Below are 23,991 nucleotides of genomic sequence, written 5' to 3' on the forward strand. Positions count from 1 at the left end.
AGGTTATAGTCATACAAAAAAAATCCTTCTCAATGATCACTTCTGTCCCACTAGAATATGTGGTGGTCTGTTTGTCTGAACAGTCTTCCTCTCTCTGGCTGTATTTTACATAGTAGAATTTGTCACAGTGCAGAAGCCTCTCCACTTCCTTGACTTGGATTAGCTTTGGTTAGCTCACTGGCTAACAAACTGATATGTCCTATATGTCAAAATAGAAAGTGGTGTCCTCTCTCCCTCCACCGAACGTCGGCGCATGTTCGCACGGCTCGTTCGCTCTTTCATAGTAAAAAAATAAATAAAAATTAAATAATTAAAAAATAAAATAATAATAAAATTAAGAATGCCACGCGATCGACCCACACTACCCTCGCGATCGACCTAGTGGGCACGTCTGGCCTATAGGCTACGCTATTGTGTGTGAATTTATAGTAACCTTTGTTAACTTATAAGCTCTATTGTGAAACTTTATTATATATTTCCTAAACTATTTTGAGATTTGATGTAATAAAAGAGTAACAAAATGCGCACTAAACATTTTCGCTTATTTTATTAAACGCAATAGGCCCAGTGGCCCAAGCTATGTTGCCAGTGATATAAAACGTGTAAATGAAAACATGATCATTTTTAATTTTTTTATTTAACCTTTATTTCACCAGGAAGGTCCCATTGAGTTACAGTAACTCTTCTCACAGGGAGTCCTGGCCAAGACAGGCAGCAGAAAAGAAGTTGCAGAATTTGCACAAGGCCACACACACACACAAACAAAGTACACCACAATTGACACTATAATGCTAAAATTACACTTCATAACAGGCTATATAGAACAAGCTAATACATACAGTTTAAAAAATTAAATTAAAAATGAATTAAAAATTTAAATTGAAAACAAATTAAAAATAAATAAAAGGCATCAGGTTAAAAACAGTTGCAGTGTTCTTTTAGAGCTGATTGTAACATGTTTTTAAAGGAGTGGTGGGAGTGATTCCAGCTTTAGAGTGGCCTGAAGTTCATTCCAGACCTTTGGTGCATATGATGAGAAAGCTGTTGTACCCAGTTGTGTTCTTGTTAGTGGTGTGGTTAATAACATATATTCTGATGACCTTGTTTTGTAAACACTGTTATGGAAGGAAAGCAAATTTGAAATGTAAAGGGGTAGTTTACCCATTAGTGCTTTCGCAATAAAAATCAGTGCATGTAGTTTCCTTCTAAGGGAGAGGGAGGGCCATTGTATGCATTGTACAGCCTCATACAGAATGCAGTGGTGAGTTCTAGCTGGGGCACCTGTGATGAAGTGCAGGGCTGAATGGTAAATTACATCTAGTTTGTTTAATAGCGATGAGGAAGAATGCATATAAATGAGGTCACCATAATCTAATACTGATAAGAAAGTGCTCTGCACTAACCTTTTCCTTGCTAAATGATAATAACATAATAACTTTGCACTTGATACTACTACTGTAGTAGGCCTATATATCTTGAACACCTCACTGCGGCGCCTATGCTGTCTGTCCCTTTAAGTCAAATTTAAGGCAAGTCATGCGTCAAGCCCGTCACCACTTCCCCGGCTGTGGTCGGCTGTTTCGTGTGCCCCCTCATGTCGATCGAGCGCACTTAAACCGTAATTACTCTATTTCCGAAAACGCTCCAACGCAGCTTGCAGCACTGTTGTCTTCAACACCTGTTTAACTAGGCTCGTTCAAAAGCCCATATCATCGTCATTGAAAACATCAATTCCCACCATTCATTGCGCGCGCGTTCGTGTCATTTTCTAGCCGTCATGGTGGGCGAAGGCTCGCTGGGAACTGGAGTGTCTTCTCCTATCTCCCATTTTCCACAGGTTTCGCGAGATTTACACGGACGGGTTGGTGTGTGGCAACATTTCTCTGCCAGACGAACTGAACAATACTGATATGAAATCTGCGTAAAGGTAATGAGAACGTGTTCCGAGTGTAGGCTGTGAACACCCTGTTGTTGCCGGTGTGTGTTACCTGCCTCCAGGGACACCGAATAGTGGATGTAGCTAGTCGCCTCCACTTCTTGTAACATCTGCATTGAGGTAGAGCTAGGACAGACGGGGGTTATTGATAACCTACAGTGGGAGGTGTAGGTGTGCTGGATTAAGTCCAGGACAGGTGGTACACGGCATGCTTTCTCGCGTCGTCTATCGGGCTCACCTCATCATATTTTTTTGTAGCCTATATGTTGCTAAATTATTTGCACTAAAATGTAACCCGGCTGACAAGACATTAGGCTAGGCTACTGTAATTCGTCAAACACAGTGAAATGGCTGACGTATTCTCTTGGAAGTAGAGTGTCACAGATTATTTTAATCGGCTCTGTTAATCATGGTGTGACTTGTGCAATACGCTACCTAAATGTGACAAACCACAAAGTATCTAGTAGAGAACAGTGACCTCCATGGCTGTGTGTGGTTAAAGTAAAAAATATCCAGGAAGTTCTTCCATGACTCTGTTGGCTGTTGGAGCTGTCAGTCTCTGCCGAGGCCAACAGCAGTCAGTCGTACAGGGTCTGGTCTCTACAGACAGGCCAGCCTTTTTAGCAGAAGCTGAGTGCCCCCCACCTCCACCCCCCTTCACACTCTTGTAGGCCTATATACACTGCACGTGAAAGTTTGGCAGCTGTCATATTCACTCACATGATAACTAAACATTGCCCTGTCTTTCTCTTAAATCAGTAGCCTTTGAATTTCTGGAGGCATGTCCAAGAAAAGGGGCAGGTACGTAGAAACAAAGCTACACTGTGTATGCCACATCACATGACGCCATTAATGGTAAAACTACAAGGTCGCAAACATGATAAAAGGTTGGTAGATCCAGGTATGAAGATATAGAATGATCTAATAGCTTATCTAATCTAATAACAGATTTATGACTGGAATACATTCAGACAGAATATAATTGTAGACACTGTAAATGTTCCTCAAGTCACATAGCCTAATATCATACGTTCTGGCGTAAGGTTAACCACATTGACACGCTGACCTGCATACTCGTCCTGTTTTTTTACCAGAAAGCGGAGTAGCGGGGAGCTGAGTGACACGTTGACCCCGGACCCCAACGGCATTCTGGGAGTCCGCATTCAGCATAATTGGCGTGAGAAGGGCAACCAGAGCAAATGGAAGGGCACGGTGCTGGACAGGCTCAACGTCAACCCTTCACTCTTCATGGTGAAGTACGACGGCTTCGACTGCGTCTACGGCATCGAGCTCTTCAAGGACGAGAGGGTGTCCAACCTTCAAGTCCTGACGGAAAGAGTCGGTGAGTGAAGTCAGACTTTTGCCCTTTTAATCCCATGCCTGTTCAGTTGATCACTTCAGGTTTCTGGATAACAACCAAATAGAAACACAGGCTCCAGACGCACGCCCAATCTACACACCAATCAATGTCCACAAGTATAGGGGGATAAAGCCCATGGAGCTGATAAACACAGGACGTAGGCATGTCATGGAAAGTTCTTCAGTGCGCTCACAAAACTGCAATGTGAAACCATTCCTATGCTGACCAAATCTATACTGTGGATTAAAAAAAAACTTGGTTTCGGACTTCTAAGTGTGAATACGCCCGTAGGTCGTGTTCACACCCAATAGTCTGCTTCTTTGGTGCGCACCGCTTGAGAGCGGATACATTGTGGAGTGCATATTGTAACAGACAGAGTCTATTAAATGTAGTGCTACTTTCCTCTGTCAGCCCACATTACAATATCAGCAGACGGTAGTGGTTGGAGCATGTGGGTGTATGCTCTGACAACGTGCGCTAAATAACTTAATAACACTTACATTTAATGACAAAGTTTATGCGAAAAACGGTGAAATTATGCAAAATACTCAGAGTCCTGTGATTAGTGCGGATTGGGTTCACACCAGCTCCGCTCCGCTCCAGAGTTCACTTGCAAACGGGCCGAGACCTCTTTCAAGCGGAGCAGAGTCTGGTTGTTTAGTGCGCACCAGAGCCTCGGACTGCGCTGCACCAAGGGCGCTCCAGGGTTTGTTTCAACTGCACTAAACAAAGCTGGTGTGAACACGCCCTTAGACTGTGAAGTGAACTGAGACAAACATCTCATGTTCATGTGATAAAGATGATGCACACTCTTGAAAGAGCTAGGGTTACATATGGCCCGGTTTATTCACTTTTTATACTGTTATGTCCTTTTTGCGGGTGTGTCTCCGCAGCAAACAACAAAATTAAGATACCTCCCGGGGCAGAGGAGCTGGTGGGCAAAGCTGTGGAGCATCTCTTTGAAAAGGAGGACGGAGAGAAGAATGAATGGAGAGGCATGGTCCTCTCCAGAGCTCCAATCATGACCAACTGGTATTATATCACTTATGAAAAGGACCCTGTTCTTTATATGTACCAGTTGTGGGACGACTACGCTGACGGAGACCTCAGGATTCTGCCCGAAGCAGGTACTGGTAATTTAAGCCTTTAACAAACGACTGATGATACTTCCACACAGCTGTACCCAGCCTTTGATACTCTGACCTGAGTCTTTATAGACGTGACACATTATTTGGCCAATTTTTAAGGATGGTTTAATCTTCATTTTGACATGGACCATGTGAGTTCACCAGCAGCCATGGTTGTCATGGTAGGGGGGGGGTCTCAGTAGCAAACAGGCAAAATTCCATATTTTAAACTAAGCACTTCTTCATACAGCCATAGACAAAGTAAAGTAAGTACATGGAGTAAAATCAGACACTGTTTTCCTGGAGACTAGATATTTTTGGTTGTGAAAATATTTCTATCACAGAGCTACCCACTCTGAGATGCTATATAAGTAGATGGTGTTTGGTGAGTTCCACACAAGCAAAATGTTCCAATTGAACAGACCTAATGCAATCGTAATGGCAATATGTTGTTGATGTTTCACTCCTCCAGAAAACAAGCACCTGTTGCCCGCAGACAGGAAGCCCGGGGAAGAGACGGAGAGTCTGGTGGGGAAACAAGTGGAGTACGTAACTGACAAGGGCGTGAAAAGAACAGGCCTGGTCATCTTCCAGGTCCCAGCCAAGCCTTCTGTCTATTATATTAAATACGACGATGACTTTCACATCCATGTCTATGACCTGGTGAAAACCACCTAGAGATAGTGGACACTTCATCTCTCACTCTCCGGCCTCTGTCCATCTGCTTCTGTTCCACCCATTGTTCCAATCTTGTCATGTAAAGCCGTGGCAGGGGTTGAATAGTTGATATGCTTTAATGTTCAGAAAAGAAGTGCAATCTGTTTATTTTTTTGTTTTTTTACTTCTTTTTCCATATGCACAGCAGAACTGTAGCACACAGGTGTGCGTGGCTATGTTCGAGCAGAGGGAGTCGCCTTGTTTTATTGTTGCTGCTCTACTTTATAGTTTTAAGTGAATGGACGGTCCAAGATTGCACTGCCCCGACAGCTGACTAGTGCAGTTGTTTCTGCATTTGCATTGTTGTCCCTAAGATACTCACTGATTTGTCCTTACGAGTAATTATCTTAATGAAATACCAGAGTGACTAAAACAATGTTTTTGCTTAAAACATCACTTTGAAGCCAAGTTCCTTTGGAGCATCTCAATAGCTTGTAAGCACGGCGCACACATTGGGTTTGGCATTTGTTGAATTACCTGTAAGCTGACTGATAAATACTGTATGTGTTCTGCTCTTATTTAACCACAATATTTAAATTTGTGTTAGTACTGAAAGGTATGAATGGAAGTAGCGTCTTCAAATCATCTGAATGGGGCACTTTATCATTTCAAAAGCCTTCATAGAAGAATGGTGCCAATGTGGAAATATACTCCCGCAACTTTGCACCATGTTTAGAATTGTATCATTTGACTGCTGATGAAGATGCAGTTTACTACATTCTCATTTGAATTTGATCCCAAACCATTCATAAAGTGCCTTCCGGCTTGTCATTCTGCAATATTGTACATACTGTATCTCTACTATTTACGTACTCTTAATCATTGCGTGTGAAGGCTGCTATTTGATTTTCATTCAGAAGTGAGTCACAGAGACAGCTTGCTCTGCTTTGCTTTGCAGTATTAAAATGTTCTTTTAAACCTAACACACATCGTCATTGGTTGTATAATGTCACTGTCGATATTGTGGGGAGCACTTTATTGTATAAAGTTTACATGTTTAGGTTATGGTACACTACATAGGTTCCCCAAAAATGCTTTTTTCCTTAAGGGCAAATGTGGCAGAATAAATGCTTTATATCACACGCATGAAGAGAAAAAAAAATGATGTGTTGCAATACATAAAGATGAGAGTATTTAATATGTATAACTTGTGTAAAATGCCTTGTAATGTTGCCTGTTGTGATAACTCATTTATATGAATATCTCATTTAAACCCCACCAGCTTTACAGGGTCATAAATATACACAAGTGATAATCTCAATATTTAAAAGGTGTAGTAAGGAGCTAACAGACCAGTTTGTTGACAGTATCTAAGTTGTAGTAGTTATGACATTGCCTAGCAAATGACATGTATGCTTGTTGTATGGATTTCATCCCAGCTTTGCCATTATGTCCTGGTTAGATATCAGTAGATATAGTTATTTTTGGTTGTCAGAACTCTGCATGCATCATCTGAACAGAGTGCCTGGATCTTTTTCAAATGTGGCAGGATCACTGCACTTAATTTAAACCCACGTTAAAAGGAAAATCCATTTATTTTCAAAAACAAACACTGTACATCACTGCTAGTGGTGCTGTGGAGTGTTTCTATGTTGTGTAAAGTGGAGTTCCAAAAGGACTGTGTGCGCTCTTCATGCTTTCGATCACCTTTTCGTGTTCTGAGGTTGTAGCAGCATCTACAGGCCATTGGTGTCATTATTATTAGTCATGGGGGTAATAAAGATTTTTGCACATTTGTTTTGTCTTTTTCTTTGAACACACTGCCATGATCAACGTGTACAAGTGTACATTGTGCCTCAATAAATCCAACTAAACACCGGACACGTTTTAAGATTGATGTATTGTTCAGTTACAAATGGTGAAGCTGCAAATATACATAACAGACATGTCTCTTCATAACATTATTTGGGTGATATGGGAACATAGGAGAGTAAAGTATACTATATATTAGACAGTGCTGAGTGAAGGTGAATTGAGTGGTTCCACAAATTGAAAAAAAATCAAATAAAATTACTTCCTAGCATTATGTACAATACAACTCCCAATCAATGCCATTATCATTTAGAGAACCACAGTACCCATTCAGGAAAACAATTTTCCTCACAGCCAAATTTCACAACTTCTCTTCATTAAACATTTCTTTCGTGTTAGGTGTTTTTCATCTTTCTTTTTGTAAAGGGCTTCCCATCTTCTGAAGAAGTAGTGTCATTTCTCTAGTGCAAAACTCAAAAAAGACTTGATAAATGCCAGGCTGTCCAGAGAGAGAGAGAGAGTGCCTGTTGTTCACTTGGTGAGATCCTTCAGGTACTGCAGGCTCTGGTGTGTGTAATCATTTGCTCTTGTCGGAGCCTCCGAAAGAGACGTTATTGTCCACCGCACTCCTGCAATGAAAACAAAATCAATGTTTTGGGTTTGACGCGCCCAAAATACACACAAAGCATGTCAGATTTTGACCAGTTGAACACTACTAATCTCAGAGACGTATACACTATACTAGTGATGCTGAAAGCGATTACTGCCCCAAGAAAAGGCTAACAATATCACTGCTCATCAGACAAGTGAAGTGCACAATCATAATTTAAAATCTCTGTCCATTAAAAACACAAATTCGTGACTTGACCACACTTGAACCATTTCTTGGAAAAAAAAAGAATGAATAAGTCTTTCCATTCAGTTCTTACCAGAGTTCCACGATTGAACAGGGGAGAATTCAATCTTCGGCACGGTCGGCAGCTGAGCCTGAGGAGGAGGAGGAGAAGGATGGGGTGAATGTTAGAGTATTCAATAACATTGCATTCACATTAAATCCTTTAAAACTTTGAGGCCAGTACAAAGAGATTAGGAGTTAAAGGTGTAAAGAAAAATGTAGGCTATTCACTGGTGATACTAAATATCAGATGGGTAAATAGTGTGCCACGCCTGCGAGTGTCAACAAAGTTTGAGGGTTGACAGTTGGGTGGTTAACTGAAATATGAGGATAGTCCCATTACTTCAGTATTACAGCAGAATGGGAATGTGAAACCCATTGTGAAAAATCACTTATTTATTGACTACTTGGGTGACACTAAGATGTCTATATATCTGGGAATAACTAGGCAAACCAAAGCTATACACTTTTTGTCGAATCCAACTTAAAAAAAAAATGTATCTGTGTGTACTACGTTTTAGAAGGAAAAACATAGAAGGAAAAAAAAAATCAAATGTATCCAATGTGTCAGGACGAGATAGAGAATGAGTATAATGTAGTTCATGATCTTTTGTTAAATGCTTTAAAGTAAACAAGCTATGATGAATGAGTCTTATTCACTGAAAAGGTTGTCACAGTGAGAAGGAATGGGCCATGACATGGAAAGGAGAGTTAAATAAAATTCAACCCTTTCCTTTATCTAATGTACCAATAAACATGAGCATCGTCAAGTGTGTTTTGACCTATGTGCCTACTGTTGACCAGTTTCTAAAACAGATATGGATACAAATGCGTTTCCCTTCCTTGTGTCTCACTGTCATTGCCTACTAGTCTGGGGAAGTCCTAAATTATACTTTAAGTTGAGCATCTTATCTGTACCTCCAGACCAAAGTACTTCATCCATTCCTCTACGGCGGGTGGCACTACAGCTTTGGCCTTCCCCAGGGCCTCCGAGCCCTGCTCACTGCTCCCAAGCAGACCAGAGTCCCAGGCAACGTACAGAGCTCCTCCTGCAATGGTCACCTTGGTGGCCAGTCTGAAAAAAGAGAGTGAGGCAGTCAGGCCACGAACCAGGTCCACACAGGACCCTTTTTCTAGTCTCAAACATTTCAACTTAAATTAAAATGCCATTACGTGTTGCTATTACTACCACTCAAAGTGTCCTTTGATGCAAGGAAATGAGCCATGTTATTTATAATACATTAGCTAACGTTAGCAAACGAAGACAATTCGTATAAGATAGGTCAACGTACAAATATAATGGATAAACATATTTATATAGAATAGTATACTTTAATAGCCGAGTTACTGAGACATATATAGATATGATTATCTAACCACTGAGCAAAGTGGGAGAACACAGCTGGAAAGCTCCCCACAGACTGACAGTTACATTAGCTAGCTTGCTTGGTTAGCTAACTGGCTAATCGAGTAGCTAAATTAGCACACACATCAGCATATATTAGACAGAAACTAAGGGTGAAATTATACTAACTTCACCACAGGCAAAATCCTTGCCGCCATAGTCAATACAGGAGTACAGTTTCCACGCCAAAAAATAAGCTGGAATGAAAGCTGTCTGTAGCTCCACTGAAGGACAACCCTGTGCTCGAGATAGCATACAGGGGGACTGGTCTTCTTCTTCAGTGTTTATTGGCGGTTGGCACACCAGTTTAGTAGACCATTACCGCCACCAACTGGACTGCTGTAGAACAGGAAGAAAAAAAGAAAGAAATATATCCTAGACCCCCGCTTATAATATGTCCCCCCCCCAATGTTGAAATGAAACCTAGCCCTTAATTTATTAATTTAAATGTGCACATTACTTGATGCAGACCGATAGGCCTACATGTAAACTGTAAAGACGCAACCTGGCCATTGAAATGATTTCAGGTTTTTCCAGTTTTTTCCTTCGGCGGCTCTAGGTCCAATTTTGGGTTCCTAAATTGGCCCTCAGCTATCAAAAGTGTGAGAACCCCTGCGCTAGCCATTGCAGGGCTAATAGAACTACACCGACACATGGTCTGATAGCCTACATTTTACCGTCTCACTCAACGTCACACGGTGAATACACTATTTACACAGCCCCAACGAAATCTTATAGGCTAGCTTTTATAGTAGGCTATAGGCTAGGCCTAACCTTATATCAGGGTTCTCAACTTTTGGAAATTGTTTAGAGTGAGACAGAAGCGGATTTCCCATGCGAGCGCGCGAAGCGCGCGAGTGAAATTTTATTGTGTGTTTTTAACACAAGTTCAGTTCAGTATAATTTATTTGTTTTAGGTAAAATATAGCCTATTGTTGTAATTTTATGATGAAAGTATAACTGGATTAATACCAAATGCCAGACTAGTGAGATGGGTGTTGGGCCTAGGGTAGTTGTTCGGGGTAGTTATTTCAGTAAAACTCTTAGATCAGTTCAGCAAATATGGATACTGGATATTACTGATGCTCGCTGTTGTAGCTTCGAGTGGCAGATTTTGAGGCCTTCAGGATAGGGGTTTTCTGGCTCCCACTTGAAGCACTGTGGCTCCACACCAGCCATTTTGACCATCATAATGGACGACAATGTTGCTTCTAGGGCTAGTCTGTTTCTGGTGCTGGTCTTGTTAAGACCAACCATGGAGAAGACTATTTCGGCGTCCGCATTTGAATGTGGGAGCACTAAAACCAACTTGGCCCCTCAACTAGTAGGTGAAAAATAGAAAAGCAAGACCCATATAACATGGGTCTGCAGACCAATCTTCTGAAATGTTTTTACAGTTGCAGAGTTTAAGAGTCTGGGCCTATTATCTCATAATCCATCTATGAACCAACTAGTTTCCACAATCTTTTTTTTATTTTTGCGGGGAGCATGCACAAGCATTATTCATAGAAAAAAAAATGTGGGGGGCCCCACACAGGGTCTTGAAACGGGCCCCGAGATCATTAAGACCGCCCCTGCACGCTTGTCGTGCCGCCTGACGAAATGCTGCGGCTTCTCTCTGCCCGCTCGCCTCTCCATTGAGAGTGTATTAGTGGGCGCAACAAACTCCTCGGCCCGTGTGAAACGGCCTTAACTACTGAACGAAGGAAATCAAATTAGTTTTTCCCCAAAAAACAGGACAAATTGTGTCCCGGGAGAGATTTTTCTTTCCCCGGGACAGCTGGTGAAAAAAGAGAACAATTTCGGGAAAAACGGGACGGGTGGCAACACTAGGTGATGGTGGTGACGGCCAGGATTTATCGAAGCTATATATATATAAAAAAAATTGTTTGGCAGAGTTATAATTTGCGTGAGAAATGCAAGGTGTGGCGTGGAGCGTGTGAATTGCCTGAAATGCGTGTGTCTCACTCTCATTGCGTGAGGGTTGAGAACCCTGCTTATATTCATCCATTTCTGAATGTTAACTCATCGTCCTGTGCCAGATGTACTTTCTCGTCTAACTGCAGTGTATCCCTTTGTAATAAAATCGATTACTGTCTCCCGAAGATAACATTGGGTTACCCTAACACAATCAATGCTGTAAAAATTAATGTAGGCTATGTCTGCAGTCAATGCACAATGACTTAAAACTTGTCACTTGTTACATTTTAACGAGACGAGATATATTTTTTGTTTAGCCTATTTTTTAAATAGAAGTGATAGCCTACTATAGGCCTATTTGTTTGTTTGAATTGTTGTTGAATAACGTTTTATCGAAGAAGGGGAAGAAAAAACAAGAAAAAAAAACAATACGTCCATGGTCCACTCCAGACCGATTATAAGAGGTCCATGGTCCAGTGTTGCCAACATAGTAAAATGTTGCCAAACAGAAAAAGAAAAAGAGGAGGGATTACTGAATGGCATTTTGAGCCTTCATACTATGGCTAGGCAGTTCTCGAAACAAGAATTGTAGAAGCCTGGACTGAGTTCTCGGCACTTTAAATAACAAAATGGGATTTTTCACAAAAATCTTACTAACCTCTGTATGTGTTGCGGTCCTGGCTGTCTGGTGGACTAAACCCAGTTTTCACGCAGGTAAGTGAGACACACTACTGCAAGACCAGATACGAGTGATCGTAAACGTGTGCTTATGTGAGGTGTTTGCGGAGCTGATAGTATTAGTTTACTAGTGTGTTTGGTCACTTTAGTTACATGCAGCAGACATGCAACTGCGGTCAAGCCAACGACAGTCAAGCCAGCCGACCCAAGATTTTGCTGTATCTGTTTGTACTAGCCATTACGGTTATAGCGCCACATAACTAGTTTCAAAATAAAAGCATAGTTTCAAAATAAATGGATTTGTCTGGTACATACCAGAAGACAGTAAATACAAGCAAATACTATCAAAGGAAATGTATGGACGTTGTGATATGTACTTTCAAAATAAAAGCCCAACTAATTGACAAATGTAAGCTTATGTCAATAGTTTTGTGTAGGCATATTTGGAGATTTAAAAGGAAACGCCTGTTATCACGGACTAATTCCAAATCAGGAAATAGTACACAACCCCATTAGCCTGGCTCCGCCGGCCTACCTACTTCTGCTCAATTTTCATTTCACTTCAGTAGTCAAGTACGATGGTCTGGTTGGACCAGGCTACAACCCCATAGTGTGACCCAGAAAGTTTCAAGACCTTCTGATGTGTAGTTTCAAAATAAAAGCCCACTAGAAATTGAAAATATGAGACAAATTAGATAAGATAAGATAAGATAAGATAATAATTTATTGTCCGTTTTCACAGAAATTTTACTTGCAGTACAAGCTCCAACAATTATACATGAAAACATGAAACAACATTAAAAACATAAACAACAACAATGAATAATAGATATGATAGGGGGTCCAGCCCTGCAAAAAGTGGTCATAAATAATATGGGGTTAAAAGTCACTTCTTTGCCTTCCTGTGCTGATTCAGTAGGGAGATTGACAGGGGCACAAAAGAATGTTTATATTTCACTTTTCTGCACTCCGGCACCCTGTAACGCCTCCCCGAGGGCAGGAGCTGGTACTCCCCGTGTAAGACATGGGCCGGGTCCAGACTGATCTTGTCCGCTAGTTTGACTGTGTGCCTGTTTTGTGATTGGAAGAATATCCAGATATGATTTTGGATTCAATTTAAAAGGAAATGCCGTGTTATTCCAGACTCATTCCACTCCAAGGTCATAGTTCACGACCCCATGAGGTCACACAAGAAGTTTTAGGACATTCTGATGTGTAGTTTCAAAATAAAAGCCCACTAGATATTGAAAATATGAGACACATTAGATATGATTTTGGATTCAATTTAAAAGGAAATGCCCTGTTATTCCAGACTCACTCCACTCCAGGGTCATAGTGCACGACCCCATAAGGTCACCCAAGAAGTTTCGGGACATTCTGATGTGTAGTTTCAGAATAAAAGCCTCACTAGATATTGAAAATATGAGACAAATTAGATATGATTTTGGAATCCATTTAAAAGGAAATTCCCTGTTATTCCAGACTCATTCCACTTCAGGGTCATAGTTCACGACCCCATGAGGTCACCCAAGAAGTTTCACAACATTCTGATGTACAGACTTCTTAAACCCTCTCCATGTAAAGATTGCAGATGTACAATATTCTCTATGTATTATCAAGAATGGTTATTCCTGTTTGATTTCCCATTTTTACTTTTGGCCCTTTTCCTCCAGAAAGTGGGCTTCATTGCTGGTTTCTTCTGGTTTAAATATTTGAATAATTTTCTCTTTGTAGGATCACAGTGGAATACTTGTATTGTCTTGCAAGTATAGGAATCGTAGTTTTGATGAATAAGAAAAGGTTCGGGGCCACCCAAACTCCATTACTCTACAGGCCAGCACCATCTTTGCAGAAACCATTTCATAATACATAGAAAATATTGTACAACTGAAATCTTTACATGGAGAGGGTTTAAAAAGTCTATACATCAGAATGTCCTGAAACTTCTTGGGTGACCTCATGGGGTTGTGAACTATCACCCTGAAGTGGAATGAGTCTGGAATAACAGGGCGTTTCCTTTTAAATTGAATCCAAAATCATATCTAATTTTTGTCATATTTTCAATATTTAGTGGGATTTTATTTTGAAAATACACATCAGAATGTCCTGAAACTTCTTGTGTGACCTCATGGGGTCGTGAACTATGACCCTGAAGTGGAATTAGTCTGGAATAACTGGGCATTTCCTTTTAAATTGATTCCAAAATCATATCTAATATGTCTCATATTTTCAATATCTAGTGGGCTTTTATTTTGAAACTACACATCAGAATGTCCTGAAACTTCTTGGGTGACCTCATGGGGTCGTGAACTATGACCCTGAAGTGGAATGAGTCTGGAATAACAGGGCATTTTCTTTTAAATTAATTCCAAAATCATATCTAATATGTCTCATATTTTCAATATCTAGTGGGCTTTCATTTTGAAACTACATATCAGAATATCCTGAAACCTCTTGTGTGACCTCATGGGGTCGTGAACTATGACCCTGAAGTGTAATGAATCTGGAATAACAGGAAGTTTCCTTTTAAATTGAATCCAAATCCATCCAAAATCATATCTAATTTGTCTCATATTTTCAATATCTAGTGGGATTTTATTTTGAAACTACACATCAGAATGTCCTGAAACTTCTTGGGTGACCTCATGGGGTCGTGAACTATGACCCTGAAGTGGAATGAGTCTGGAATAACAGGGCATTTCCTTTTAAATTGATTCCAAAATCATATCTAATATGTCTCATATTTTCAATATCTAGTGGGCTTTGATTTTGAAACTACACATCAGAATGTCCTGAAACCTCTTGTGTGACCTCATGGGGTCGTGAACTATGACCCTGAAGTGTAATGAATCTGGAATAACAGGTAGTTTCCTTTTAAATTGAATCCAAATTCATCCAAAATCATATCTAATTTGTCTCATATTTTCAATATCTAGTGGGATTTTATTTTGAAACTACACATCAGAATGTCCTGAAACTTCTTGGGTGACCTCATGGGGTCGTGAAATATCACCCTGAAGTGGAATGAGTCTGGAATAATAGGGCATTTCCTTTTAAATTGATTCCAAAATCATATCTAATTTGTCGGATATTTTCAATATCTAGTGGGCTTTTATTTTGAAACTACACATCAGAATGTCCTGAAACCTCTTGTGTGACCTCATGGGGTCGTGAACTATGACCCTGAAGTGTAATGAATCTGGAATAACAGGTAGTTTCCTTTTAAATTGAATCCAAATTCATCCAAAATCATATCTAATTTGTCTCATATTTTCAATATCTAGTGGGATTTTATTTTGAAACTACACATCAGAATGTCCTGAAACTTCTTGGGTGACCTCATGGGGTCGTGAAATATCACCCTGAAGTGGAATGAGTCTGGAATAATAGGGCATTTCCTTTTAAATTGATTCCAAAATCATATCTAATTTGTCGGATATTTTCAATATCTAGTGGGCTTTGATTTTGAAACTACACATCAGAATGTCCTAAAACTTCTTGATTGACCTCATGGGGTCGTGAACTATGACCCTCAAGTGGAATGAGTCTGGAATAACAGGGCATTTTCTTTTATTGAATCCAAAATCCTATATAATTTGTCTCATATTTTCAATTTCTAGTGGGCTTTTATTTTGAAACTACACATCAGAAGGTCTTGAAACTTACTGGGTCACACTATGGGGTTGTGTACTATAACCCTGATTTGGAATTAGTCTGTGATAACAAGGCGTTTCCTTTTAAATCTCCAAAAAAAAAAATATTGACATAAGCTTACATTTGTCAATTAGTTGGGCTTTTATTTTGAAAGTACATATCACAACGTCCGTACATTTCCTTTGATAGTATTTGCTTTTATTTACTGTCTTCTGGTATGTACCAGACAAATCCATTTATTTTGAAACTATGCTTTAATTTTGAAACGAGTTATGTGGCGCTATAACCTTAATGGGCTTGACTGTCGTTTTCGATGGGTCGGCTGGCTTGACCGCAGTGACATGCAGACGCAGCTCTTTAACAATGCGATGACAGGTGGTGTTAGATCTAGATGTTTCAGCTGTTACAGTGTTCCTCGTTCAGAATAGTGTGTAAACTTTAGAGCTTGTGGGTGAAGAAGACTGCGCTATAATACCTACAACAATGAACCCCAAATTGAAATGTGCAATATTCAAATGAATTATTCTTTTAAATGATTAACGATGAAGTCATAGACATACAATTCAGATAGGCTAGTTATAGCAGACCAATTAATGACGTGTAAAAAAGGGAAGGGGGCATTGAATTAAAGTCAAGTAACTGACCAATTGAATTTACAAATAATGATTTTGACATTTTGAGCAAATCTGAAGGAAAACAAACAAACACACGACAACTAAAGACAGGTTTATCATCTGAGCAGCACCACATAGGGCCAAATGGGCCACATAGGGCCAAATGATAGGACATGACCTAATCAAAGCACACTAGGCTACAAAATGCCAAAGATTCTCCTTGAACTTAGAATTATTGTATTTTTTGGTAAAAACTACGGAAATCTTTAGGCTGCAAAACGATCTGACTGTCGTATTATTTCATTTTTAAGCCTATTTACTAGCCTGGTCCGACCAGACCATCGTACTTCATTTCATTTGTACAGAAGGGAAAATGAAATTTGAGCGGAAGCAGGTAGGCGGGCGGAGCCAGGCTACCTATTTACAGCTGATTGATACAATCTGACAATAGTGCAGATGGCTCACTTCAGAAAGGAAACCATTAGTAGTATGGGTGATGAGTAGCAAATAGGACCATCACCTTACTCAAAATCATATCTAAAGCCATATCATAAAGTCCTTTTTGTTATCATTATATTGCTAGAATGTGGCACTGTAGTGTGTTAATTGTATTTTTCCTATAGGCTACACAGCAGGTATCTATTTTCAGGTATAAAAATGTGTTTGTTGATATGGCATTTACAAAATCATTGAAACTGCTAAAATGTAATTAATCTCTCTTCAGCTCTTTCTATCCTGACCCATCATCACCTCACCCATCACATTCTGGTTTGTGGGTTCCACATTCCCGCGTGGACCATATAATAGGGGCCGTCTGAAAGTTCAGTGTTACCCTGGAGATATTTAAGAATGAAGGCACAAACTGAGCAAGTGGTTGTTGATAATCTGACATGCTTTCTGCTTGTGACTGAGGCCCTACCAGAGAGAAAGCACGGCATTTGTCCATATTGTGAGGATGCAGTGTCCGGTCGACTTTCTCAAAAGTAATGAAATTATATGGCTAGAGTAAGGGGGGGAATGTTAACTCACTTGCACTTTGGCAACATTCTATCGCCTGCCACCAGAGCTCATGCTTCAGTTTAAAGAGGAACCCTTTTGACATTTTATGTGGCTGTATTACAAATCTAGAATTGCAAATTACGAATGAAACTGGGTGATTTGTTATGGATGCACACTGCATCTATAGACATACACGGTCGCGGTATCCTGGAGGAACAGAGTTGCCTGTGATCTGAGCAAACTCCTCCCCTTCTAATTGTTACACATGTAGAAATAACAGTGGGAGAAAGTTGGATAGATTGCACAAAGCTGCTTTTATCAAGGGTAATAAAGGTGCTACAATGTCACTCCATGTTTATGGAAGATAAGATTGTTAATAGAACGTTCAAATCAAGTCCCTTAGTGCAGTACAGGTTAATAAATAAACATTACCTGTCTATTTCAACTCCCCATAGAGAGGACAGATCGAGCCGAGCCACTTCAGGGGCCATGGTCTTTGTAAGACAAGAACCTAACTAAGCTGTAGGAAGGAATGGATGCACACACATCGATAGGAGTAAAGTACCATGATCCGCCTGTACAAGCTCCCACACCCACCCTGCATTCCAATACCCATACTTTCTTTTATTTAAGATGGTATTAAAAAAAGATTTAGGATGTCCCAATCCTTGTCAGATTTAGTATGCTTAAAAATACCCGGATGTCTACTATACATCCGGATGAGATATTTAGAGTTGAGATCAGCATGCTATTCGGGAGATTCTGACCCACAATCCAGTGCGCAATGCAAGTGACGTCACATTGACGGAGCCTCCGTATGAAAACGACGGGGTGGGATGCGACGGATATAAAATCAATGGGCAAGATCAAGGTGCAATGTTATGATGAAATCAACAAGTAAAAGTTTGTCCCAATGGTATGCTTACTGCATGCTAACTACATTCTTTTTATGGTCAGATGTAGTATGTAGAATAGAAAAAATAAAGAGTATGCAATTTGGAACGCAGCCTCACCCTTTTTTGTTTCTTTCAGAATCTCTCAGAGGAGCCAGGGTACTGGTGACTGGGGCCAGTACGGGTATTGGTGAACAAATGGCATATCACTATGCCCGCTTTGGAGCCCAGGTAGTGATTACCGCAAGAAGGGAGAAAGTGTTGCAACAGGTCAGTGAACTTTACTGGATAATAATTGGACTAAAAGGTCAAAACAATAAGTGCTAATAATACTGTCAACATCCTGAGTTCTTTGTCCATCATGTCATGTTTATTCATAGAAACTGAGTAGGACTTCTTATAACATATTTTTTTCCTATTAAGATTTGATCATTTAGGCGAAGGAATGTTCAAACAAGTTTCCTATAACATTACCACATCGCCCTTTAGCTATAAATGCATCAACATTTTGAAACTCTTAACACCAACCGTGTCTGTACTGTACCCTAGAGAAAAAGGTTAGAGAGATCAAAGAATGGGACATTGGCAACCGCTTCAATTATTTGATAAAGTGTATGGCCCTTCAAGAGTGGCCAAGTCAGCCAAATCGGACCATGAAAGGTGGCGCATGTACACTAAAAGTATAAAGCCAATACCTTTTTAAACATTACACTAGCCCAAAAGAAAAGCACGTCACAAATAAGAAGGGCATAACTGGACATAATGCATGTCTGGTTATAATTTTATAACATAAATCATCTAGTGTTTTCTATACTCTTTTCAAAAAATTAATTGGAGCCTTTTTTCTGATCTTTGCCTATAGGTGACAGAGAAGTGCATGAGTTTAGGAGCCCAGAAAGCTCTCTACATCGCAGCAGACATGGCCAGTGAGTCCGACCCGGAAAAAGTGGTGGATTTTGCTCTGGAAAAGCTTGGAGGGTTAGATTACCTGGTTCTCAACCACATTGGCCCAAGCCCATTCAGCATGTGGGAGGGAGATGTGGAGCACGTCCGGTGGCTGATGAAGGTAGTGCAGCATTTTGACGGTCTTTCGGCGTTAACAAAGTGGGCAATGCACTGACCTCTATGTGTTTTTGGGTACGTGTATATGATTTCCCAAGGTCAATTTCTTCAGCTATATTCAGATGGCTTGGAAAGCTTTGGCCTCCCTTGAGCAATCTAAAGGATCCATGGTGATTGTTTCATCGCTTGTAGGTAGGTTTACCACATCATTGTTATAGAGACAGGGTAATGACATCAAACTATGAAACACATTTACATATAATATTAGTTTTGAAAGTTTTCACTCATTACAAATAATGAATTGTTTTTTCCAAATAATTTTTCTTAATTGTTAATAATAATGATGATATTTTATAAGATAATGTTGCTTAGCACTTTTTCACAACATAGCAACAAAGCGCTTTCCAAAGCAATTTTTACGTTTCAATATCACCACAATGACCTTGGACACAGCAGTTGACAAAATGATCTATCATCAAGGTCTATTAAGAAGCTGTTTTGGAGCTTATATTCACTTCACATGAAATTCATCAACAGTTATGGAATTGTTAATGTTTTGTATTTAAATTTGTGTCTTACCTTAGTTTTAGGAATAGATGAGTTTTTAAAGGGCTTACAAGAAAATTGACTGAACACTTCAAGGTAGTATAAACACATGATGTATTGACATTGTCTCTTAAAAGGATGAAAAATTTAAAAAATGCTAAATGTATTTGAAATCTTTTAAACTTTTGCAATTTGCTGCTGTCAATTATGTTTAATTTGCTATTTCACATTTCACAATCCAGAACCATTCATTTCATTCATTTTGGAAATGTAAAAAATCTGATTTTACTGATTTTTTTATTTGCACTAGACAAGATCAATATTTGTAGTAAGTTCTAAAGCACTAAGTTTCATGAATGAGGCCCTACGAAAAGGCCACAATCGATAAAAAAAGTGTAAAAGTTTGTAATGATGGATTCCTAATAGTTATTAATGCTTGACAGGTAAAATGCAGAGTCCCTTCGTGGCACCGTATTCCTCAACAAAATCTGCCTTGAACGGTTTCTTCGGGAGCCTTCAGCATGAGCTGGCAATGAAGAGAAGCAACGTGTCCATCTCTATATGTACACTGGGCCTCATTGATACTGAATCAGCTATGGAGAAAGTGAGGTCAGTCCAGTATACAGAGGTGGTTAACTCCCTATGCAAAGTGGCTCACAGCCGCATCAAAATCATCACAGATAATTTTATTAGGGCCCGACCGATGTATCGGCCGATTATCACATATTTCGGAATTATCGGCATCGGCCGTTTTTTTTTTTTCAAGCAATGTGTGAAATGTATTGCTGCCCTGGAGGTAGCCTAAATGAATAGCATTAATGCTATAGTCTATTTACAGCAGCAGCAGGTGAGTTGTAATACATTGGATTAATTTACACTTGACAGTTCCCCCTGCAACCAATAGCAGAGGCATTGGTCATCGCTTGACAGTTAATAATAAAAATAATTGATAGAATTGATATGGTGCTTTTTTGGAGGTCATTCAAAGACACTTTACATCATAGAGAATCATACATGTAGAAAAATAAAACAAAATACAGAAAAAAATAAAATAAGGTTTGACTTGGAGTCAGGTGTCAGTATGCTTCCTTAAAGAAGTGAGTTTTGAGTTGACTTTTGAATAAGTTTATTGGGTGTGAGATGCTGATGTTTGGGGGGAGGGAGTTCCAGAGGGTTGGGTGCAGTAAGATAAAATGCATAATGTCTGAATTTAGACATATTTGTTACATTTTATTTTTGACAATGCGCATTGCAATAAAGAAAAAGGTCCTGTACATATTTTCAACAGTAAAAGGTATATATATTTTTAAGGGTTCAAAAAAGTAAATTTTTTCAATATAGGGGAGAACGGGGTAATCTGAGCCACTTTTTACATTTGCTCCCCTCTAAGCGAGCTAAAATGATTTATCACTCAAATTTACACATTTCCAATTAATTCAGGATGTTTCCTAGAAATGGGCATTAGCAGATTTTTTTCAAGACAAAGGGCAGTGAAAATATGATTGTTTTAAAAAAAAGTTGTCATGTGGCTCACTTTACCCCAGCTGTGGGGTAAACTGAACCAGCTGGGGGTAAACTGATCCACTTACTTTTTCCATTATGAAACTACCATAACAACACATATTGTAACAGTTAGAATCCTGAAAGCTAGCTACACATTCCAGAACTAATGCCGGACTAGTAAAAGAATCATGGGGTTTGGTCAATTAAGCAAAGCAAATTATCTAAACACTTGAAAGTAACTCTGAACAAAATCAAATACAGCATATTATAATTCAAAAGGTTTTAATAAGATTCAAATGAAAGATAGAACCATTTAGATTAGAACACAGTCTGGGGGTCAGAACACAGGACCCTTAGAGCCAGCTTGTGTCTGGGGGTCAAAGCATAGGAAAATCAGAACCAGCGAGAACAGCCTGGGACTCAGAACACAGGAGAAGACCCAACTGGATTATAACATCAGCCTGTCATACTCTACAACTAGGCCTATTCTACATTCCAGCTCTGAAGGTTACAGGGAAAGATGAGAAGGTGCTCTTTCCGTGTGGTTGCCCCAGGTCGTCTTCCTGGTGTATTTCCTTGGCATGATGGCTTTTCTACAATGTGTATGACATTAAAATAAAACATATGTTATGTAATATTACATTAAGATATGTTTAAGACTAAACTTAACTTGTGCCTCATGGTGGGGGAAAGTGAGACAATGTCTCACTTTCCTCTACAGCATTTGGCTCACTTTCCCCCACCACCACAATTTGAGAAAAAACTAACTCTCAGCATTTCAGGCTAATCTTTAGCTAATATCATCACATGGTTTTTATATGTTGGTAGTTCATCACCACGTATGATAGAAGTTTTTCTACGTGAATACATTTGCTTTGGCACAACAGTTGATTAAGTTGACAGCAAGAAAATGTACTTTTACATGCAAAATACCTATTTTGGTGAAAAAAACATGCTTACCACAGCACCATGAGGTCCTCTCTTTCAGGGCCAAGGGGAAATGAGAGGGGCTTGAAAACATATATCTCACATGACCACAAATGTTTTCCGTTGCCTAGATACAGGGGGTGGCTCACATTAACCGATGCCTCAGATTCCCCCGTTCTCCCCTATATTTTTTTTATTTTTTTATTTTTTTTTAATCGTCCGATTTAATCGTAATCGTAATTTTTCTCTGAAAATAATCAGCATCGGCACTCCAAAATCAATATCGGTCGGTCAAGCCCTAATTTTTATATGATCGTGCTGCCACTTATTTGCCATTGTTTTCGTGACACTGCTGTACACAGTAACAACCAGTATTTTCCTTTATCCTAGGGGATTCACTAGCGTGCCAGCCTACCCTGCCACAGATGCAGCCTTGAACATCATCATGACAGGAGCAACGAGACAGTCGGAGCTCTTCTACCCTTGGTTCACTTACATTGTGGCTGCTACCAAACACTGGTTCCCCTCAATCTCAGACTATTTCATCCGGAACTCCTACACCTACAACCCGTGAAAAAAAAATAGTGTGCATTTCTTAAATTCACAAGATAGCTTTTAAGTCATTATGTATTGATACACACTGTGCATGTTGATGCTCTGGCCCGCCCTGATTCGAACCCCAGAACACTAATGTCAGGTGATTTTCAACCAAGCATATGGGTTTGCATGATTTTCGTCGTGTTGCGTCCATCTGAGTTGCCTTTTTTTGTTTTATGAGACGTTGTACAGGACGAAATGAAAGAAAAATACTTCAATTTGCCATGTATTGTTGTACTTAATATATTTTGATGAAAAGTATGTCTTGGTATATCATAAATCAGGTAAATGTAACTGATGTTAGTGAAGGTGTTACACAATTGAACAATACTGTTTTAGGATTAATATAGCCTTTTTATCACAGGACAGCAAGGACTATTTGCCCTAATTGTTAACTTTCCAGTTAGAAGGATGTTTTAATTACAGCAAAATGGATCGGGTTACTACAGTATGCGTATAGACCTACACTGTATAGACAAAGGTATTTTATCGATCTATTGATCCATGCTTTTACTTCATCTTGTTTTATTCAGGTCAAGTTTATTAAGTTACTTTCGGAATGTAATTTAATGCTCTGTGGATGGGGGGTGGTAGTAATGTTATTTTTCTTTGCTCTGTGTTGCCTTTGCTGTGCATTAAAGGTGCTTTATAGATACATACAGTTTAATGATTTGATTTGATATTGAAACATCTACACATTACACCGACAGGAGCTTTTACGACATCCCACCCTATACCATTATCCCCCCCTCCACCAAACTTTACAGTTGGCCCAATGCAGTCAGGCAGGTAACGTTCTCCATCAGACTGACAGATAGAGAGAGAAGTTTGATGGTTCACAATCACACCACAGAACAAGTGTCCACTTCTCCAGAGTCCAGTAACGGTGTGCTTTACACCACTCTATCTGGCATTGTGCCTGGTGATGTAAGGCTTTGGGTTGATTTGCAGTGTTGGTGCCGATGTAAATGCCAGAGGTGGTTTGAAAACGCTGCAGTTATTGAGTCAGCAGAGCATTTGCTACTTTTACACACTCTGGGCCTCAGCAACTCACCGACTCTGTAACTTTAGCTTTTTCTGCCATTTTGTGGCTGAGTTGCTAACAGAATACTTCCACTTTGCAACAATACCACTGACAGTTGATAGATGAAAGTTTCTAGGGACAACATTTCACCAACTGCAACGGTGGCATCCTATTCGAGTACCACTCTCAAATTCAGGGAGCTCTTTAGAACGATCCATTCTTTCACGAATTTAGAGGCAGGATACAACTAGGACTAGTGGCTTGATTGTATACATTGACACAATTGAACTCAAAACACCTGCATTTAATGATTCACCCATTAGCCCAATACCTTTGTCCATGTATACAACACTGAATCCTGTCCTCCTTCATGACCTGTTTT

At 39.7% G+C, this 23,991-nt stretch overlaps 3 protein-coding genes across 5 annotated transcripts; 2 read left to right on the forward strand and 1 right to left on the reverse strand.

Annotated features, from left to right (window-relative positions):
• Positions 1–1,826: 1,826 nt before the first annotated feature.
• On the forward strand, positions 1,827–6,820 carry LOC307254309 (spindlin-Z-like). Of its 3 annotated transcripts, none has more exons than XM_080032633.1 (5): positions 1,827–1,927; positions 2,696–2,737; positions 3,031–3,278; positions 4,190–4,423; positions 4,896–6,820. In XM_080032633.1, the coding sequence occupies exons 2-5, from the start codon at positions 2,718–2,720 to the stop codon at positions 5,099–5,101; spliced, it is 708 nt and encodes a 235-aa protein (XP_079888759.1). In that variant the 5' UTR covers positions 1,827–1,927; positions 2,696–2,717; the 3' UTR covers positions 5,102–6,820. The 3 variants fall into 3 exon arrangements, with proteins under 3 accessions (XP_079888759.1, XP_079888760.1, XP_079888758.1); XM_080032634.1 differs by having other exon boundaries at positions 1,879–1,927; positions 2,699–2,737; XM_080032632.1 differs by lacking the exon at positions 1,827–1,927 and having other exon boundaries at positions 2,702–2,823.
• A 141-nt stretch (positions 6,821–6,961) lies between these two features.
• micos13 (mitochondrial contact site and cristae organizing system subunit 13) lies at positions 6,962–9,482 on the reverse strand. Its single transcript, XM_080032635.1, has 4 exons — positions 9,322–9,482; positions 8,706–8,862; positions 7,822–7,879; positions 6,962–7,521 (listed from the first exon to the last, which is right to left on the reverse strand). Exons 1-4 carry the CDS (start codon positions 9,348–9,350, stop codon positions 7,424–7,426), a joined length of 342 nt encoding a protein of 113 aa, XP_079888761.1. The 5' UTR covers positions 9,351–9,482; the 3' UTR covers positions 6,962–7,423.
• Positions 9,483–11,741: 2,259 nt separating this feature from the next.
• hsd11b1la (hydroxysteroid (11-beta) dehydrogenase 1-like a) lies at positions 11,742–23,143 on the forward strand (the record flags this gene model as incomplete). The annotated part of the gene is made up of 6 exons (XM_080032636.1): positions 11,742–11,826; positions 18,090–18,220; positions 18,813–19,016; positions 19,111–19,204; positions 20,002–20,167; positions 22,379–23,143. The coding sequence occupies 6 exons, from the start codon at positions 11,742–11,744 to the stop codon at positions 22,560–22,562; spliced, it is 864 nt and encodes a 287-aa protein (XP_079888762.1). The 3' UTR covers positions 22,563–23,143.
• Between the last annotated feature and the right edge of the window lie 848 nt (positions 23,144–23,991).

The sequence above is a fragment of the Ammodytes marinus genome (assembly GCF_949987685.1).
Source record: "Ammodytes marinus genome assembly, chromosome: 8".
Lineage (NCBI taxonomy): Eukaryota > Metazoa > Chordata > Actinopteri > Uranoscopiformes > Ammodytidae > Ammodytes > Ammodytes marinus.

Excerpts from the sequence above, each read along its gene's own strand:
- LOC307254309 (XM_080032632.1), top strand. The coding sequence starts at position 2,765 with ATGCCACATCACATGACGCCATTAATGGTAAAACTACAAGGTCGCAAA. Across the intron at positions 3,279-4,189 it reads AGTCCTGACGGAAAGAGTCG|CAAACAACAAAATTAAGATA; the intron begins GTGAGTGAAGTC and ends GTGTCTCCGCAG. Across the intron at positions 4,424-4,895 it reads CAGGATTCTGCCCGAAGCAG|AAAACAAGCACCTGTTGCCC; the intron begins GTACTGGTAATT and ends TCACTCCTCCAG.
- micos13 (XM_080032635.1), bottom strand. The coding sequence starts at position 9,350 with ATGGCGGCAAGGATTTTGCCTGTGGTGAA. Across the intron at positions 8,863-9,321 it reads AGGATTTTGCCTGTGGTGAA|ACTGGCCACCAAGGTGACCA; the intron begins GTTAGTATAATT and ends CTCTTTTTTCAG. Across the intron at positions 7,522-7,821 it reads TGTTCAATCGTGGAACTCTG|GAGTGCGGTGGACAATAACG; the intron begins GTAAGAACTGAA and ends TTTTCATTGCAG.